The sequence below is a fragment of the Mizuhopecten yessoensis genome, unplaced genomic scaffold (genome assembly GCF_002113885.1).
Source record: "Mizuhopecten yessoensis strain PY_sf001 unplaced genomic scaffold, ASM211388v2 scaffold11175, whole genome shotgun sequence".
Lineage (NCBI taxonomy): Eukaryota > Metazoa > Mollusca > Bivalvia > Pectinida > Pectinidae > Mizuhopecten > Mizuhopecten yessoensis.
Window position 1 is genome coordinate 358,480 of NW_018408917.1, and position 20,500 is coordinate 378,979.

General features: G+C 41.1%; 1 protein-coding gene across 1 annotated transcript; it reads left to right on the forward strand.

Annotated features, from left to right (window-relative positions):
* The first annotated feature begins 5,561 nt into the window (after window positions 1–5,561).
* LOC110440249 lies at window positions 5,562–6,020 on the forward strand. Its single transcript, XM_021483198.1, has one exon. It carries the CDS (start codon window positions 5,562–5,564, stop codon window positions 6,018–6,020), a length of 459 nt encoding a protein of 152 aa, XP_021338873.1.
* Window positions 6,021–20,500: the final 14,480 nt, after the last annotated feature.

Sequence of the window (20,500 nt, forward strand, 5' to 3'; positions counted from 1 at the left end):
AGGAATTTCAATTTGATTTATTTATTTTTGTCTTTCTTTCTTTATTAGTATTATATAGGCGTATGGGACACTCACGGGTTGTGTCTTTGATTAAATTAAGTTTGAATTTAGTTTTAACAATCAGGTTAGCTTTGTAATTTTAATACACTAACGGGTTGTGTATTTTCTATTTACTGTTACTTAAATTTATTTTAATTTAACTTTCAAATACATCCAAGGTTAGGTGTTTTTTGTTTAGACTTGTTTATTTTTAGGATTGTATTGTTTAGTGGCAGCTGGGTACCCGGACAGTGGTACTTAATTCCTTGTTATTTAATTTTTCATTTACTTTCGTTTCATTGTATTATGGGGTGGGGCATTGGGATCATAAACTGTTCTCCAAATCTACAGGCAAAGCTGTTTGTAGGAGTGAGTTAGTATCCTTTCCCCAACCCCACAACAAGCAAAGTTGTTTATTGTTAAAAAAAAATCCCCACAAATTGGTGTTTGTTGTTGATTTCCCCTAATCTCCCACACCAGCCACCATGACCCATGAGATTAAAATTAATTTCGCCAAGGAGTCGGAATTACGGCAGTACCTATCGCATGTAGGGAAAATGGTATCCCAAAATATCGCGGCATTTAGGCGACAGGAGGGCAACATCTCGATGAGTAACATAGGCCATATTCAGAGATTATGCATTACTCCAGAGCTGTGCCGTCTCATCGACTTCGAACCTAACCCTATTTTGAGGGATATTCGAACGCCATAAAATATGGCGATGATGCCACGGGCGGTGCATCATCTAGAAGGTCCTCAAACCCGGGAGCCTTAAGGGGGGGGGGGGGGGGGGGGGGGCGGGTCCCTTGAAAATAATCATGGACGATGATACAAGGCAAAGGTCACCCAGACGTGTCTCCCCGGGACATGCTCCATGTATGCGCCGGCAGGTTTCGCCCCGGGACGTTTCCCCAGCACGGGATTCTCCAGTAAGGGGTTACCCAACACATGGTCCCCCGAGAAATGCGTCACCAAGGCGGGACACCCCAAGACGGGTACTCAAGGGGGATAGGAAAGAGACGGACCAAGAGTTTGTGGTCAGGATGTCCGGATTCCTAGATAATTAAGTGAAATACCAGTTACCCAGGAGGGGTGCTGACCGACCAGATGCTTACCAGAATGACCACAATGATTGAAGGCGAGGGCGTTCCACCGCAAGATCGCCACCAAGGACGCCGCGACCGACCCCACAGATACAATCATAACGAGTCAGATGGCTCTGGAGATGATTCCCGAAGGCGGGATAATCCATATCAAAATCTGCACCAAAGTCCAGGACGGACTCGACGAAGGCGTACGAGACTAGAAGTCGGTACAGGAGTGATTCAGCCGGGTCGTCCTCGGAGGAAGGCATAGAGGATGTATGAGAGGTAAAACGGTATGGTACCCCTGGAGGGGCGGGCAGGCGGGATGGTCAAGACCGATGTCAGCCACAATCTAAACTTAGAAATGGGAATAGCCTGGAGAACAGAGTGGCAGCCCTGGAGGAGAACATGAAGGCTTTGGGTACCCAATCCCAAAAAGCATCCGCCAAGTCGGATTCCCAGTTCACCCAGATGAACGCCAGGATGGATGATTTGCTAGCCCAACTAAGGACGCAGTCCAGAAGCCGGAGTAATTCACCCGGGGGAAACAATTGGAGCCGGATTAATTCTCCCAGAGGCAACAGTTTCAGCTGTAATAGCTCTTCCAATGGGGGGTGCTTCTAATGCGGAAAAACGGGCCATTTCAAGAGAGATTGCCCCCAACTCCATAAACAGGTCCAGTTCCAGGGGAATTCTCCAGTCAAACCCCAAGGGTTTGGAAACGCCGGCCAGTGTTTCGACCCAGTATTAACTGTCGGTCGGTCCCTAGAGGGTTTAACATGTTCACAATTGAGCATGGGGGAGGAGGGTGGGAACTCGGACAGGGCAGATAATAACCAGACCGCAGTCGAGTCTGAGGTTATGGTTATCAATCAGGTCAAGTCCAACTCCCTGTATCATATAACAATCCATGTGGCGGATACACTGGTAGATGCGGTTATTGACACTGCAGCGGAATCGACAACAATTTCCGATAAGGTGTTCCAAAACTTGCAGCCTAGACCACCAACCCTGTGTAAGATGAAATTTCTTAAAGCTGGCAGGGATATGTCAATGTCAGGGCAAAAGGTAGGCCCAGTGGACCTAAAGGTCGGTTCTATGGCCTCCAAAGAAATACTGAATGTGGCTCCGATAAAGTATGTTACTTGGGTTTGACTTCCTGGTCCGGCAAGGAGTGAAGTTGGAAATGAAGAATCACCTTCTTACCATAGGGGGGAGTACCATACCACTTCGTGTCGGGAATCTTGATTCCACACCAAGGGTATGTAGGGACAGTAGTCAAGAGGCGCGTCATTCCACCCAACTCTGTGGCGAGAGTAAAATGTCACCTCGATAAACCATTACCCTATTATTTCATCGAAGCCGATGAAAGTCCCAAACTGATGATCCCAAGGACGGTTCATCTAAGCGGGGATCAACCACGCATCTGTGTAGTGAACGTGACTGATAATTTCATGGTTATGAAAAAAGGTCAAGCTGTGGGGCCGCTATAGAAGCGGATAAACTCACAGATGTTAGCCCAGAGTTGGGCAGGACAACAAAGGAAGGGTCAAAAGCAGCCACATGTTCTCTGGAAAAAGAGGATATTCCGGAACATTTAGTAGATATGCTGGAGGCGTCCAAAGGCAATTCATCGGAAGAGGAGTGCAGTTAGTTGACGGAAGTCATCTGTAGCTTCCCTGATGCTTTTGCTTCCCACGTGTATGATCTTGGTTCTTTCAGCGAAATTGAGCATAAGATCGACACCAGGGATGCATCTCCACTTAAACAGAGAATGAGGCGTATCCCTATCCATTTCGCCAGGGAGGAAGAGGGAGAGCTCAATAAAATGTTGGAGGCAGGGGTGATCGAACCTTCCGTATCTGAGTGTGCCTCGGCTCCCGTCCTGGTGCGAAAACGGGACGGGTCCGTAAGATTCTGTATTGATTACAGGGCTCTCAACAACATCACGGTGAAGGACGTGTACCCCTTTCCGTTGGTCGAAGATTGCGTAGATACACTATCTGGAAACAGGTGGTTTTCTAAATAAGATGCAATCTGGGGTTATTGGCAGGTGAGCTTGGACCAAGGCGATCGTAGAAAAACAGCGTTCATAACAAAATACGGTCTGTTCGAGTTTGTGAAAATGCCTTATGGACGTTTTCCTGGGTTATTAACCTCGTTTTGATATTGTCGTGCTTGGCAGGAGTTTCGAGGACCACCTGGCGAACTTGACCGAAGTGTTGTTAAGATTTCGTCAGTATGGCCTCAGAAATGTGGTTTTTACCAGGAAAAAGTAGAATTCCTGGGAAGGCTGGTTAGCACTGACACCTTAGAAATGTCCAAGGGTGACATCGAGACTGTTCAGAACTGGCCAGTACCGAAATGCTCAAAAGATGTTGAGCGGTTCCTGGGGCTTGCAAATTATCATTAGGCGTTCATTAAAGACTTCGCCAATACCGCCCTACCCCTTTATAACGTTACCGGAAAGAGGTACTTTGTGAGGGGGGAGGAACAGCAGGAGTCGTTTGATGAATTAAAACGGAAATGTGTGTAGCCCCCGGTGCTGTCCCTGCCAAACCAAAACGAGGAATTCATTTTGGACACTGACGCCTCCGATCGAGCGATTGGAGGCGAATTGATCCAAATCCAGGGGGGTCAGGAAAAGGTGATAGCCTATGCGAGTTTATCTCCAGAGCAGAAGCGAGTTATGCTTTAAATCAAGGACAGAGGCGCTACTGCACTACGCGTGCGACTCACCAGACAATTCCGCCACTAGCTTCTGGAGAAACCCTTTAGGATTAAGACAGATCATAATAGTCTGACCTGGCTACTACGATTCAAAGAGCCGCAAAGACAGATATCACGATGGATGGAGGAGTTGAGTCAGTACAATATGACGTTGGAACACCGCAAGGGTACCTTCCCTACCAACGCTGACGCTCTGTCAAGAATGGAAAATAGGACAGAGACCAGTCATAACATACACGGCGTCCAGCCAGGGGAGCTTCCCTGTGGGGGATGCCGGTATTGCCAGAAAGCACATGATCAGTGGCAGAGTTCATTGAGAATGTGGACAATGTGGTGCCAATCTCAAAGGTGGCCCACCTGGAAACCGTGCAGGAGCCTGGGGTATCACGAACCCATGTGTGGGACCCGGGAGGGACCGAAGATGAGTTCCCGGTAACAGTGCAGGTATGTTCCATTGGACCCGTAGACGGGAGTCCAGGGTTACGGCAGGTTAACATTTGTAGAGTCGGGCACTGTCGTTTCGGATCTATAAGTCAAGGACGACTCCGTATCAACCATCCTCAAACGGGCAGGTCGAACGGTATAATCGAACCCTTATGGATGCTGTACGATGTTTTGTAGGGAAACGACAATCGAAATCTCCCACTGAGCGGGCGATAGCACAGAAGCTAGTGCAGAATCGCCTCATCTGAGTCCGGCACCGCTCTGTCATCTGAGTCCGGAGCCGAGGATTAGACTGCTCATCCAGGTCCTCTCCTTGCCGGAAACCCTGGTGCCATATGGACCCAGGGAAAGAAGAACTCGCCGAGGACCGAATAGGAGGCGGATAGGAGGGGAAAACAGGGTAGGAAGATCCCCCAGCCGAGGTCACCCTCTGGCCACTGGCGGGTAGTCTAGGGCAGGTCGTCGCCTGCCATCTCCGCTTCGGGCAATCACCACGCAGGTGTATGGCAGCTCTAGAGGTCGTGCCGAGCCAGAAGCCCCTCAATCCAGAGAGAGGAAGAACTGTCCTCGGACATGGATGGAAGAAGACGCCACGGATTTCAGGGGATCCCGGACCTTCGGGAACTCCAGTGTGCAAGATCAGTCCCGGAGGCCCGGGAACAAGCCCTGAACCAATCCCAGGCCAAAACGGAGAGGCACGCCAAAGTAGAGTGTCGGCGGATTCAGGGCTGTACGATCTCTGGATGCGGGAAGGAAACGACCTATCCGAATCTCCATCTAATCGAAGATCATGTCCCGGCCATCTTCGCGGACAAATCACGGACGTCAGATCCCTTAAGACGGGGAGATCTGGACGAGGACCTGGCGAACACCCGGTACACTTGCCTCGCCGTTATGGCACAGTGTATGCTTGGTCCACGCGACACATTACAGGAATCGTGTGATCATATCGATGGCCACAACCTCATCCGCCTGGGCTTGCAGATCACCGCGATCCAGGAAAATGCCATTGAGGAGATGTGTAAGGTACTGCACATCACGGTGCCGAACCGTTTCTGCCTGTCCCTAATCAACTCACCAGCGATCCTCGTACACTGGAGGTGTCTGACCGTGATCGCCAGCCACTATGGACAGTCTAAGGGGGGACCTATGCCCAACCAATACGCCAGACTGTCCATGCCTCCGCGGCACCTTCAGCTAGCTGCTCCAAGGGGAGGCTGAGGCCAGGAGCCAAGGCGTCCGTAAAGGACGTTCAGGAAGCTATGCCCATGGAGTCCGGGGACTATCTCGTCCAAGTTTCGGGAGGGTTGGTGGTGTATTGCGACCCTCCTACCTACCCCTCTGCAGAAGAAATCGGCGAGTTGGTCCAGGACGGATTCCGGGTATTGGTTGGAGTCCACCCTAAGATCATAGCGGCGCCACAGGAAATTGAGCACCTCACACGGCTCTTGACCCTACCTGCTGAATTAGGGGAGATCGGGATCGACCACATAGTTGACCAGCACGACCAGTGGCATTACCAGGAACGGCAGCTCAAGGCTTTGCTGACGTTATTGGACCAAGGCAAAGCGCTGGTGCTCCACATACGGGGAACCCGGACCGACTCTACAGGCCTAGAGGTCTACATGAGATGCTTGGATCTTCTGGAACATCGAGTGTGCAGTGACCAGAAGATTCAGGTTCACTGCTTCACGGGTCCAGGGAGTGTAGTCCGAGACTAATTGAACAAATAAAAGGGTGGTATTTACATGACGTCTTTGCAAGGATTCTAAAATGCAGAAATGAAAAGGTGAGTTTTGATGTCCCTCCTGAACTTGGCCAGGGTATTTGACTTTCTAATATGGTAAGCTATTACGCAACGTAGCCGAAACCCTCCCAAAGCATCTGTTTCCGTAGGACACAGTACGAGATTTTGGGACACACAAAACAGATTCTGAATCCGACCGCAGTGATCGTAACGGCTGATACAGGATAACAAGCTCCTGTATGTACTGGGGAGCTGTTCCATTCAGTGCCTTGTATGTGTACACCAGAATTTTGTACTGCGACCTGTATCGTACAGGCTAACCACTGCAACGAATAATGTTATGATGTGCTCTATCTTTCGAGTACGAGTAACTAGCCGTGCTGCAGTGTTCTGGACCCTAGTTAGTTTGTCAGATATACCACAGAGCAGGGCGTTACCATAATCCAACCGAGAGGTAACAAGTGAATGCACCAACATCTTGCATGCATCTGCAGTTATATACTGCCGCATACAGCCGATTTTCCTGATCTGGTTAGTAACAGGATTTGGCAATAGCGTTCAATTGTTTCTCCATGTTCAGTGAACTATCAAAGTACACCCTTAGGTTTTTAACAGCTGGAACAGTCTCAATAGTTCTGGCACCGACCTCGAGCACGAAAGCCATTGTTTGCTGACACTTTTGGGGAAAAGACGATTAGTTCCGTCTTAAACTTAAACTTAACAGTTTTTTAACTAAATATATCATCAGGGGCGGGTCCAACATTTCGTGATGAATTGTTGCACTATTTGTTCATGATCAATCTATTAATTTATGTCTATCAACATTGTGTTTAAAAACAAACTGAGGTTGTGAAGCCAAGTTGAATTGAAAATCACGAACTAGAGCGAGGCATATTTCTTTTCTTTTTCGAGTTTGAATTTCACGTATAATTTGAAGCTAACAAGGAGTGGAGATTACGGAACATGTTTCTTTTCTGAAAAAAAATGCATAAAATATAAATCAATCTTTGTGCTTGAGCTTAGGACTATTACTTCAAGCGACAACTGTCAGGATTGGGGAAGCTGTTTAATTATTTGTAAAGATATTGTTGTGAGCCGAGTAATTGGATATATTGTGCGATTACTCTGATAGTCTGCCGTCATGTATCGGCGGCCACAGGGAGCAATACAGGACTGGATCCGTATGATGTCTGTACTGTCGGGGTCTCAGGTAATTCTAAAATATTGGTCCGAATGAGTTCCAAGGGACAGCCTCGAGGATCTCCGACCACACTTCCGGTAGCCGGACTCCTCGGCCGTTATCCAACCCGAGCAGCTTAGACGGTTTATCACACTCTTCACCGTTAACTAAAAGCGGTCAACAGGTTATAAAAGTCAATGCATTTTCTCCGAAGTATTTACATAAAACTTAACGTTGTATACAAGAAACAAACAGAGCAGCCAACCAGCAACAGCACGAAATACACACACATGAAAGTTTAGTTTATCAATACATGTGTATAAAAATACATAGTTTTTCACAGGTTATATAAACCTCTGGCATTACAGTATATGATACTTCCCCGACTGGCATTCCAATGAACTCTGCAACACGCCCTATTATATATATGGGGATAACCTGTAGGGGTGACCCTAATCCCGACCACACTGCCAGTATCCGGATTCCTCGGCCATCACCAGGCCCACGCAGCGTAGACGGTTTGCCACATTATTGTAAAATCTTACTTTAATCGTTACTGAATGGAGTAGGCAAATAGTGTATCTGAACGGTATACTTTTTCATATATTATAATACGCATTAGAGTGGACAACAATAGAATTAAGATGGCTTTCTTGCCTACGTTAACATTTTCATAGACCCTCCCTACGCACGGACTTTTATAAAAATCTTTATTCGAAACCATGCAGGGCCTGACTTGCATTTTGTCAAATAAATGCATGTTACTTCCTTTTGAAGCTCCATAACATTTCTCTCACTGTATTTTATTACATTAAAATGATACCAAGTTTGTATAAGTCGGTAAGATAGTTTAGTTGACAGTGATTAAAAACTGACTAGATATTCATATTTTTCCTGTTGAAATTGCTAATGTATGTTATTTCAAACAACATTTTTTTAAAGTTCCACAGAGTGTCTCATTGAAATAGTTAATCGAAATTTATTTTGATTATCTGACTATCAATCATCAAAAAAATATTAAAATTAAACACCAGGAAAAAGTTTCCTTTCTGTTGAGTCTCTGGAACACAAGCTTGCATTTATCTAAATCTAGGTCACAGATGCAAATTTTAAACCATAATGTTTTACTGTCATTATATGCACAACTTGTATACCTATCTATACCTATTAGTTTGACAAAAACAAATGTAATATAGTACTGTATGAATGCATGCCAAATTTCATGAAGTTGGGGGTGGGGGTGGTTAGGGTAATATACTGTACAGATATTTCCCATCGTCCCATAGCTAAATTGGGAAGGGAGGCCAATATATAAATAATCAGCGCACTAGCTAGACTGGGACACAGACCAAAGACCTTCAAAAGACTAGTTTGACTCTCTACCAAATGGATTATCGCAGACGATTTCCGATATCAGCAAACAACTGATTTCTTAAAATTAGACACACGTTTACAAGATACATGTAGTTCTATTGAAGTTTGCTTTGAAGCATTTCCCAGAAGGTATCTTATACAAGCAGTATGTGCACACATTCCAACAGTTCGCTTACCAGTGGGACAAGTACAGTAATAGTCTTTGATAGGATCTTTGGAACCTGCAACATCATTCTGAATCTAGACATTGTATTTTGTTTGTGATTTATGTCTAGAATGAATCTGGGCAAACCAGTTGAATGTTGATGCAGCCACACCTCAAAGTTATCTGAGGAAGTAAAATGTTCCACCATATATCCTGCTGCTTGCTTGAGCTGGTAAGTGCCACAGGGTGGTTTCCAAATACTGTAATCAAGGTCAGGAAATGAAATGCACACCCAATCTTACTTCTGCCAGTGTTCCTTTACCCTCTGTGCTGGTGTATTTTCAACTTTCGTAGTGTTTTTAATTTTTTTCAGCCAGACGATGATATTTTTCGTCACGCTCAGCACTTCATACATGCACATACATTAGACCACCGATACCATTCAAACAGGCAGTCAATATTCACACCCATTCTGAGATAATTTTCATGAAATAGCATGCAAGAGATCATTTGCTCCTTGAAAAAACGCCACTTCTTTAAACGACCATGATAACTTTCAACCACCCGCCTGATTTCAACTAAGAGAGCATTGGATATCTCTGAAATGAAATAAGGAAGACAGGCCAAGTTTGGAGGATAGCTTGCAAGGCAGCGAGACAGCAGTTATGTTTTCAGTCAACGAGATTTTTGTCAATACTGGAGTGGTAGGTAAATACTGGGGTATATAAAGCATGACATCAAAAGGTGGCATCCTCGAAGGATGTCCTCTAGGTCCATTTTCAGTCAGTCTGTGTTAGTGGGTTAGGTATTGAAGTAATAATTACCTTCTGTCTTGGTCTTGCAAGCCGTCACATGGTTGACTACATCATAATGTCGCTGGACAGGTCAGGTCAAGTAATATAGCTCACAATACTAGAAAATATGTATCTGGCACGGTACCCAACAACATGCGAGGTCACCGAGAAACTGTCACTACTATAAGTAGAGCACACTGTAGTAATAAAGGGTTACAATATTGCAGAGCACAATAAGCCGTCCGTACAATTAGAGTCCTGGAAGGAAGAGAGTTGGGGTCAAGGAATACTCACTCAAGCAGCACGGGGTCTCTGGCGTCTTCCTCCCGGTTGAAGCCCGGATGACGTAATGTAAACAGACCCTCGACACTACAGTATGTAAGACAGGCTGGTAGACTATGCTCCTGGTTCTCAATTTAAATACAAATTTTCACTAATGTAAACAATACCCTAAAACTATTATTAACGACTTACGAAGATGAGACATCTATGAGTGCCTATAAATTATAGACTTTGAATGTTCAAGTGTGATTGTTTTGGTCGATATTTCTAATGGAGTGTGTTCATGGGAAGCCAGTTGATTTTTTATATTACTGACTTAAAACATACAAAATATAAATTTATGAAATGCTTAGTGTCTCCACAGTATTAATTTGAAACATCTAAAAAAATCAATCCTGATTTTGTGTACTTATGACATCAAATATAAGGGTACACGATAATCACCAAAACAGGCCCTTCCTGATTTTCTTTACAGACTGGAAAATAATGACATCGGTTTCTGAAGTGATTTCACCTGAACATTAAAATGGCAACGTTTGAATAAAATCCATGCGTGGGCAGATTAAGAACCCCTTCTTGGCTTATTTCACACAAATATACTTGTATGTTAGCAAAAGAAATTAATTATGAAGTGGCCATGGGGTAGAGCCGTTCTCATTTTCTTATTTCGATTTCAGCCGACATTTAAAGCAATATTCATTAAAACGAAAATAAACTGTCCTTGTCACTGAATCGGTTGTATACGTACACATGTGATATACTTTCGGGATTATGAAAAAATTAAGTTGAATGGAAGTAGTTGCGTCCATGTCTGCGTGCTCTTATACTACATCAAACTGAGATCGAAAGTTGCTTGGTAAACCTTTCTCTTTTATACGTTGGTGTGTGGATATTCAACGTTACACGGGATATCAAGTAGGAGGAAGTGACAAGCGATTTGTCAGCAGATTTCAGAACATTGCAAATATATAACTCTGAAAAGACGCAACAACATTAAACTTACCCTAACGCAATTCCTATTTACGTAATACCTATTGATTTTGTTTTAAATCAAGTAATATATGGATGTTTCATTCTGTGTAGCCGCTGAACTATATGCGTATCTTATTTACGTCCTTGTCATATCGGCATCGTCCCCCGATGTCAATGTTTACGTAAATAATGATGTGACTTCGTTCTGTATTCATCCTAAATTGGTATATTAAGTATGTAGTGCATGCCAATAATCACACTGTCATACGTGGCCGTTAACACAAATCAGAAATATGTAGGAGGGGTAGTTCCTGAACCCTTGCTACTGTTGTAGGGACCAGTAACCCAAACCTGTGACTATGACGTCACAAGTACCACAAATAATGTTCTCACCAGTAAGCAGCAGTCACCTTTGACTGTCTATATCTAAGTAGCAGGACACTTCTGAACGCTCTTAGATGGATATCTCGGATTTAGTAAAGTGTGCTACAAGTTTCGCTTATTTTTACAAACAAATTAAACCAAATTGGCCAAAATGCTTTAATTACCTTTGCTGTTAAGTTGATGCGACACCCAAACAATATGATAACAATATGAAACGCTAGCTTGCAAATGATATTAACAGCCCCCGTCGAATCAATAGTATTTTTCATCTCTCACATAAACAATCTTTATATACTGTTCGAACGCTATTGGCCATAGTTTATTGCCAAGCCATGTCATGCACAGCCATTCAATCAAAATATACCACGTATTTAACTCAACGGGGACGCCGATTGTATAGGATATAGAACAGCATCAATGATATAGGTAGGCATTGTCTTCATGCGCTGAAACATTGCAGAAGACAAACCATGGATGAACACCAAGCGTGGAGTACAATACTACTTCTGTTAGTATGTTCCAACTTACAGTGTGGCTGGACAGGTACGTTCCTTTTAAACACTAACAACTAACTGTTAACAAAACTTTATTTATCTAATATTTGTTTACTTACTGATAAAAACGCTAAATTTCGATTTATCATTTCTTGCCTGTAATATTGTCTTTCAGAAAAAAAAGTTCCCAAGCGAGTGATGGTTGGTTATCATGTATATCGTATTTGAGTTCGTTAATTTACAATTTGAAAATTAATCAACGTTAGAGATAAACTTAATACTAAAAAGTAATTAACCATCACAAATTTGAAAACCTTTTCCACGACGTTCAGGTATCATATATAGAAAATCATTGGGAACACATTTTTCTTATTTCCGACCGGGGAAGCAATTGCCATATATTATAGTATCATAATGAAAGATGACGTCACAACGCAATGTTGCATGACGTCATAATTAGAAGAATGACTAAATCAATTATGTCTGGGATATTACCCAAAAGATGATAACCAAAAATGTTTCGCAACTCCTAGCATGTTTAGCCAATGATTCAGGAGTGAGGAAACCTTTGGAAAATGAAAAAGAAATCCATTACAAAAGGCATTTGAAGAATTATTTATTGATTGCATGTACTGTAATAACATCTAATAAAGCAGAACAAATGAAGACGTGTAAAATAGATTCTACCTTCGTCCAAATGCAACTACGTTATTAAGGGTATTGCTGCATCAAACCAATACCTGATTTACTAAATTCGCCTGGTATAACGAAAATGTGAGTTTATTCAATGGTGTGCCGCAAGTCAGTACGTCGTTATCGTTTTCCATGAGATAATAGTTTGGTTTGGTTAAATTTGTTTAACGTCCTATTAGCAGCTTCGGTCATTTAATGACGTGTCTCCGTGTGTGTTGCGTATGTGTGCATGTGTGCTGGATGCAGGGCACGTTGGTGTGTAATTGCCTCCTTGTGACAGCATTATAAAATCTCATTGAAATTCCATACCAAAGGAACCCGGCACATCAATCCGCCCGGTCACACAATACTGACAATGGGTGAACCAGTTGCCATTACCGTAAATGCTGAAGGTTAAGCAGGGAAATTAAAACAACCATTTTAAAGTAGTTCGGGGGATAAAAATGAAATTTGGAAGTTCCTTACGAAAATGTTAAACACAAAACTACATGAACACTTGGAGAAGCTTGAGACTAAGAGAGAGTCCAATTATATCATAGTTTCCGTTAAAACTTGACATTGTGCTCTTTATTACACTCATTTGGATGTTCATGACTAAAAGCAACCACGCCTTTTTCGCATCGGATCTGTGATACTCGTGATCTGGAGTTCTTTATCATGATCTTTATCAAGATTTGTCCGTAAGTGGTCCATGTCTGTAATTTCTGCTTCCGCTTCAACTGTCTGTCGTGGTATGACAAGGAGTCTTGGACTTTTGTTAGGTTCTCATTTACGGATATGTTCTTGAAAGCTGGTTTCCGAAACTGTTTACAAGATTCTGAGAGTTAAAATCTACCCACTGTTGACTTGAGGCGAACTATAATTTGGCAAGACACTCCCGCTATTAATGTGACAACGCTAGACCACGTCAGTCAACGCAAGGTCAGTCTGAAACTCGTGTCCCACCCTCTCAACCCGCTGCTACTCCCCAAACTTCATTTTTACCCCGGAGTTACTTCACAATGTTGACGCCCATTCTGGCCACCATGGTTTCTAGACTAATACTCGAGTGTATGAAGCCACATGTAGAAGCAGCGGTACAATCTGCATTGTGGGCCAATAACTGATTGAAGACGGTGTTAGGACATTCAAGTAAAGGAAGCTTTAGCTTTATTCCGGAATGAAATTCAGATACAGGCATCTCCCATCGAATCTCTGAAAATAACTGTTAATTCCCTACAGGAGAAACTAGAAGAACAAAAACAATACTCTAGGCGTACCACGCTCAAATTCCACATTATATCCGCACTAGTTTTGGGACTCTTACCGAGCAATTCGACTTTTGTGGGGAAATTAGAGTTGCTATAACCAAAAAGGATCTTTCTCGCAGCCACACCCTCAGCAAAGTATGCAACAACGAGGTTACAGTAATAGCGCGTTTTTAGCTCACCTGCTTAAAGGGCAAGTGAGCTTATGTCATGGCGCGGCGTCTGTCGTCCGTCCGGCGTCCGTCGACAACTTGTACTTTAAATGACTTCTCCTGAAGAATGGACAGGCCTGGAGTCATGCTATTTGGCCTTGACCTACTTTTAAGGTTATAGGGGTCAAATGTGTCAAACACTTCAAACGACTTTTGAAGAATTAAAAGATATAGAATCATAATTTTTTGCTTGTGAACCCGTGGTATAAAGCCCGACACATTTTGAGAACGAAAATGACCTTGATCTACTTTCAAGGTCACAGGGGTCAAATTTGTCAAACACTTTAAACGACTTCTAAAAAATCTGAAAGCATAGAATTACAATATTTGTCTGGTAGCTTCATGGGATGTAGTCCCTGCAGGTAGGGTGTAAGAATTGTTCCTGCTGTCTCCATTGCATGATCGTAAGAGGCGACTGAATTTAGGATCTTATCTTTTCTCTTCTTTCAAAACAACTGTTTCTTCCTAATGTCTCTCGTGACAATGCCCCACTTTTGGCTTTTAGTTGAGCGTTCGCTCCTGTGAGGAAGGCTTTGGGTTATGTCCCCTGGCCGATACATTCATGTACCAGAGTCTGTAAAAATGGTAGTTTCTACTCCGCTTAACGCTCAGCAATTGAGGAGTTGGACGACTGGTTCGCCCGTTGTCAGTATAATTTGACTGGGTGAGGTGCCCTGCATTGTGTCTTTGGCAGTATGTTTCAATGAGGTAGCACTAAATAGTCGGCATCAGTTTCGCGCTATCACATGGAGACAAACACAAACATATCGCAGCCTCCCAAAATACACACACATACACTACACGCATGCATCTTGCACGCAGGGGAGGCCGTCCTTAAATGACCTTAGCTGTTAATAGGACGTTAAACAAAATTAAACCAAACCAAACCAAACTATCATAGCAATCTTCAAAATCCATAACAGTTGAACCCAAGGGTTGAAAGTCAAACAAGGTCATTAAATTTGTTTTTGTCCTTTCATCCCAGAATGAAACATACCAAATATCGACACCCTAGACATTTTGGTTTGTGAGATTTGTTTTTGTTTCCACAATTGACAAGATGTGACCCTGGAAGGTCAAGATTATTCAGATGGAAACACTTAATAGTTATTCATCTCAACATGCTACTGGTCACATATCACCACGTTTTCCATTTAGGTTATTCATAAGTCGTTTAAATGTTTTAACTAACTTGTCCTTTGTGACAGTGAATGTGATTCAAGGTCATTCTTTTGATCAAACGTGGTAGCCTTTCACACCAACATGATTAAAGGCTTTATTTCATCACTCTAACCATTTTGGTTATTCATAAATGGTTATTCAGATGTTGTAGTTATAAGGTTTTTTTCAAACCTATCTTTAATGCAGTGAAGATAAACGAAATATTATATCCTCACAAGTAAATACTTATTACATTATATTCTCGGCGTAGATTTTCAGTTTCAAGTTTAGATGAAGTGACGGCATAGTACATGTAAGTGGTTGTTTTGTCTACTTTTGCAGCATACATTATTGTTTTACATAACTACACAATCAATATCATTTTTGTCTGGAAATCTTACCAGATAATACTAGCAACGGCAAAATTGCAGTGAAAACCCATTCAAAATGGCGCTCTCTATTTTCTGGTGTAGCAATATTTGCGTAGCAAAATGTGAAAAAAATGTAAGAAATAGAAAATTTCATGGTTTTCCCGTTCAATACGATACATTTATTAAACTTGTTTAAAACGAATATGTGATAACAACCAAAAAACCAGCGTCGTAGCAGTCTCGAGAAGTAATAACTATTATTCAAAGAGGCGGGGGGCTACGATTGACGCTCTAACCTAGAAGATGGTTGATATTTTATCCAAAATAGTCAAATTGGTACATTGTCAAAAGAATTATTTGCAAAAATCACTGCAGTTTTGACAAAAGGTATAAATGATATTTTATGATAATCATCTTATGTCCCGGCTTCTCTCTCTCAGAAGATGACGTTATTACCAAATCGTTGACATTGAGGCCTAAACGTGCGGTTAAAACTGTAGATATTGAGCGTGAACGGAATATTCTGAACAACACAATTAATGTCATTTACAATTTATATAATTATAATTAAACAGATTCAAGTATGCAAGATCCGTTCCCTCGTGGTTGATGGACTGTCAGTCGTTTTCATAAAAAGGTTTGGTATCCAGCAGCTTTGCTGCATTTTCTTGGTTATTCAGATGTTGTCGTTATGATTTTTCTTTTAAATATGTGACCCCTTCGACTTTTAATATTTGTCAAGGTCATTCATTTGAACAAACAATGTAGACCTTTATACCAGCATTGTCCTGGCGAAACTTTGGTCATTCAGAAGAAGTTGTTTAAAAGTTTTATAAGACAATTGACCCCAGTGAGTTTATTATGGGTGCAGCATACCATTGTCCAAATATTACCAACCAGGACCCTTTGGTCATTCAGAAGAAGTAAAAGGTTGACGCCGGACTGACGGACGGACGCTTTGCCAAGGCAAACGCTCATTAGTCCCTTTGGGCCAGGTGAGCTTTATCATGAACATTAAATATATAGCATCAATTTGTTAGATATCACCACCATGCCAATTTTGGGTATTGAAATGAGATATTTTCAAAGACAACATGTGATCTTCGAAATGAGTCAAGGTTGTTCACCTGAAAATGAATCCATGCCGGGACACACCAAAGTCTTTAACACACATGCACGCTTACAAAACACACATGCAGGCACGTCCTTAAATGACCTTAGTTGTATGACGTTAAACAAAATATAACCAAACAAAAGTCTTAAATAAATGTAACTGTTTTTCCTTGTTTAACGTTCCGTATTTTTGATAATGACAACAACTAGTTCAACCGTTGTAAGTATAATTAGACCGGCCGGAATGTTGTGCTTAGTGTCTTTGGCATGGAATTTCAGTAAGATTGCACTGTAAAAACACATCAGATACGCGCTATAATAAGGAAATACACATGAACGCATGCATAACACACATGGCGGCGTGTCATTAAGTAACCTAAGTAACGTCAACTCCTGTACAATCAACGTTCCTTGCGGATATCTTTTCTAGAGAGACTCCGAGTAAGGTTAATATGACTAAGAAAACTGCAGCACGAGCGGGCGACACGATGTTATAATGATGATATACAATCAAACAGGCTGTTAAAAAAATGTTGCAGTATAATACGAGTAAAAAGTAAATTGTGGATGCCTCACGTAGTGTAATGAATAATATTTATTTGACAACTGATGGCAATTTGAAAAACTTCCTTGCAAATAATATAATAAAGAACCCCAATCTTCAATATTTTATGCACTAATTTGATCGATATTATCAGACTGACAGTGTCGTGCAACGACTCCCGTGAAAGAAGGCTATGCATGATTCAACTTGGTAATTACTTCTGGCTTGTAGATTTTAAACAGTATACTATTTATTCAACCAAGAAGGGCATCGATAATGATTCAATTAGGCTTTAGATCATTATCCAAATTGCGGTGAATTATTAATATTGAATTATAAAAGAGAAACGTCAACTTGAATATTGAAAGTGGATATGATGACTCAAATATACATGCGGCGAAACATTGCAGAAGACAAAACATAGATAATTACAACTTAATTTGTCTTGCCTGTAATTGTCTAAAAGAGTAAAAGAGTTCTCCAGTGAGTGATGGTTGGTTATTATGTATATCTTATTCGAGTTGGTTAAAATTCAAATTAATGAAAGTTAGATAAACATAATTCACAAAAGTAATCAACCATTACAAGTTTGAGAACCGTTTTCCCAACGACGTTCAGGAAATATATCTTAAAAATCATTGTTCACTTGGGAAACATTATTTCTGTTGCTGACCGGGGAAGCATTTGCCATAAACTATGACGTCACAATAAGATGACGTCGCAAAGTATTGTTACTTGACATTTTAATTAGAAGATTTGCCACAGAGATAATGTCAAAGGTGTTAACCACTAGTGGGTAACCAAACATGTTTATCAACATCTTCCAAAGAGTCGGGAAAGACGAAACCCTTAGTGATTGTGGGAGGAAATCAAAAGAAATCCATTACGAAAGAATTATTTTATTTACGACTACGAAATAATACTAAATTTCAAATTTCACTTGTCACACAACATCGGTGACGTAGAGTATTTCTACAGGTCATATGAAGACGGCAACTCAATTAACTGTAAAACATTTCACTACAGAATGCACTGATATCGCTGATTCATGTTCAGCATTCACGGTTATCGAAACAACTCGTTTGCTTATTTTTAGTAGCAGGTGAACAGCTGGAAAACTGCGCCATTAACTGTAAAACATTTCACTACAGAATGCACTGATATCGCTGATTCATGTTCAGCATTCACGGTTATCGAAACAACTCGTTTACTTATTTTTAGTAGCAGGTAACCAGCTGGAAAACTGCGCCAAGTGCTTTCGACAAGTTCCAATAGCACTCTCAAGTCGGCAGCATACAGCTGCAAGGAGGCAAATACATCAACAAACATTGTACCGCCTCCAGCGCTCTAACGGAAGGGCATCTTTAAATTACCTAAGCTGGAAGAAGACGCTTACCAAATAATACAAAAAATAACAAATGTGTCGCAATGCCAAATCCATAAGACTCGACAATTGGAAAAGTGGTAAGGATTAATTCCTAAAGTTGTTTTAACAATATATGATTAAAATATCTAAAATTTTATCGGAAAATACAATAATTATTCATTCAAGTTTTTAACAGGTTATGTTATTTTTGTGTGTTTGTTGCGTTAAGAAGGATAGGAGCTACGTTACCACACATTCAAATATCATCAATCTTTTAGAACAAACCTTCATTGACAGAGTTGTTGAACACAACGTCGGCATCCTCAATTAAAGGGACTATTTCCAGCTATGTTAAAATTACATAGGAGCCTGGCCCCTCCAAACCTTTGTTTCAAAAGAGCTACGAGATTTATGCTGCTGTCTTAACTCTTTTCAATACTTATACATCTGATGTTATAACTTTGAATCAATCGACTAATTACTGAGCTGATTAATCAACCTAATTACAGCATGGGGGTCGAAAAATGGAATATCAGCCTGAAAGTATTTTTCTGGAAAATAATGATATTTTTCGCATCGTAATACACAGGATAGAACATTATTTACTTTCATGAAGTGCTTTAATAATATATTGATCATCCAGAATGTGAGCTTAATCGAACATTTTGTGAACATTTTAATGTAAAACTTGTATACCAACATTTTTCATAGTATGAAGAAGTGGTGTTATTTCAAATATGTATGCAAACATTCAGTCAAAGATAAGTAGTTGAAAGTATTTATTTTGCATAACAAAGTACCCTGTGTACTCAAAACGGTGAGGGCATAATATACCTCCCTGGCGTCCACCAAAAAGCAATGCACCTGATTACAGTAATGAAATTCGATGCAAGCCTATAATAAAAAAATCAAATAAAAAAAATAACAAATCTTCATCACTCATTTTTACGGTAATTTCAGGGGATATTTCATACTCATTGGTTAATATTCATCTCATAATGTTAGTAAATGTGTTGGTGAAGGTCGCCATCACATCTTCGCGAAATCTCTTACATGTAAAGGTACACAAAATGCAAAACAAATTCCATAATAAAACTGGCTTTTGAATATACTGCCTTAAAGTGGCATATATTGCTCAAATGAAGAAGATAGTATTTGTTCGAAGTGCTACATAAGGTATCTGCGCAAAAAGATTCTGAAACAGAACGTTTTGAAGATGAAAATACTAAAAGGTTTTCCTCTCTTAACTATCATGGACCTGTTTTACTGGTCCTGTTCACATAAAAGATGTTGTCTTTGTTTCAACAATTTTAGTTCAAAGGGAAGCAAATCCACAACTCTACAAAAACGTGCCAGACATCATTTAATTTTCCGACACAAATTGTGGTGTTCTGCCTCATCACGTGTATTCTCATTTCGTCTTATTGGCAATGACCTGAACCCTTGTACACAGATTATACTATAAGGAAGAGAGTATTTGAATTCTTAAATATGAAGTAGGTCATCTGAATTAATTGATGAAGTGGCGTACATCTTAATAAAGAATCAATCAGCCTTTACTCAAGTTTTGTCTCTTGAATGAACCTGACTGCAAAGCTTGGACAGGTTGTTTCTCAAACTCCATTCATACTTTGTCACTTTTCTTTCTTCTTCAGTATAGACCAAAACTACACAAAATGGTCTTTTACTGTTTTGGGTTATGATGAAAACTGATATATCTTGTAAGTGTTCCGCTCTTTTTGGCATTTCCCTGCCTGTTATTTCAAAAACCTTTTTATTCTGTAGTACAAGCATTGAATAAATCTAGAGTTCCTGTGTTCCTTGATCCTTACCATTTAAGTAGGGTATATATACTTTCACACAACACTTTATTGTCAGAAACATTCTTTGGAGATAAAGTGATTGCCTTAATAGATGGTACATATATTTATATTAAAAAAAGTGATGACCATAAGCTTCAGATAATGTCTTACGGTGGCCAGAAGGAGCGTAACTATATTATCTTAAATTCACAGTAGGACCATTCTCTGGAAAAATGATGCAAGCTTTTCAAATAAAAATCATGAACAAGCTCACATGGTTGGTGCAAGACGACAATGTAGTCGTTGATCGTCGCTTTAGA

Bases quoted from the DNA above. Each gene is read 5' to 3' on its own strand.
- LOC110440249 (XM_021483198.1), top strand. From the start codon at position 5,562: ATGCCCATGGAGTCCGGGGACTATCTCGTCCAAGTTTCGGGAGGGTTG.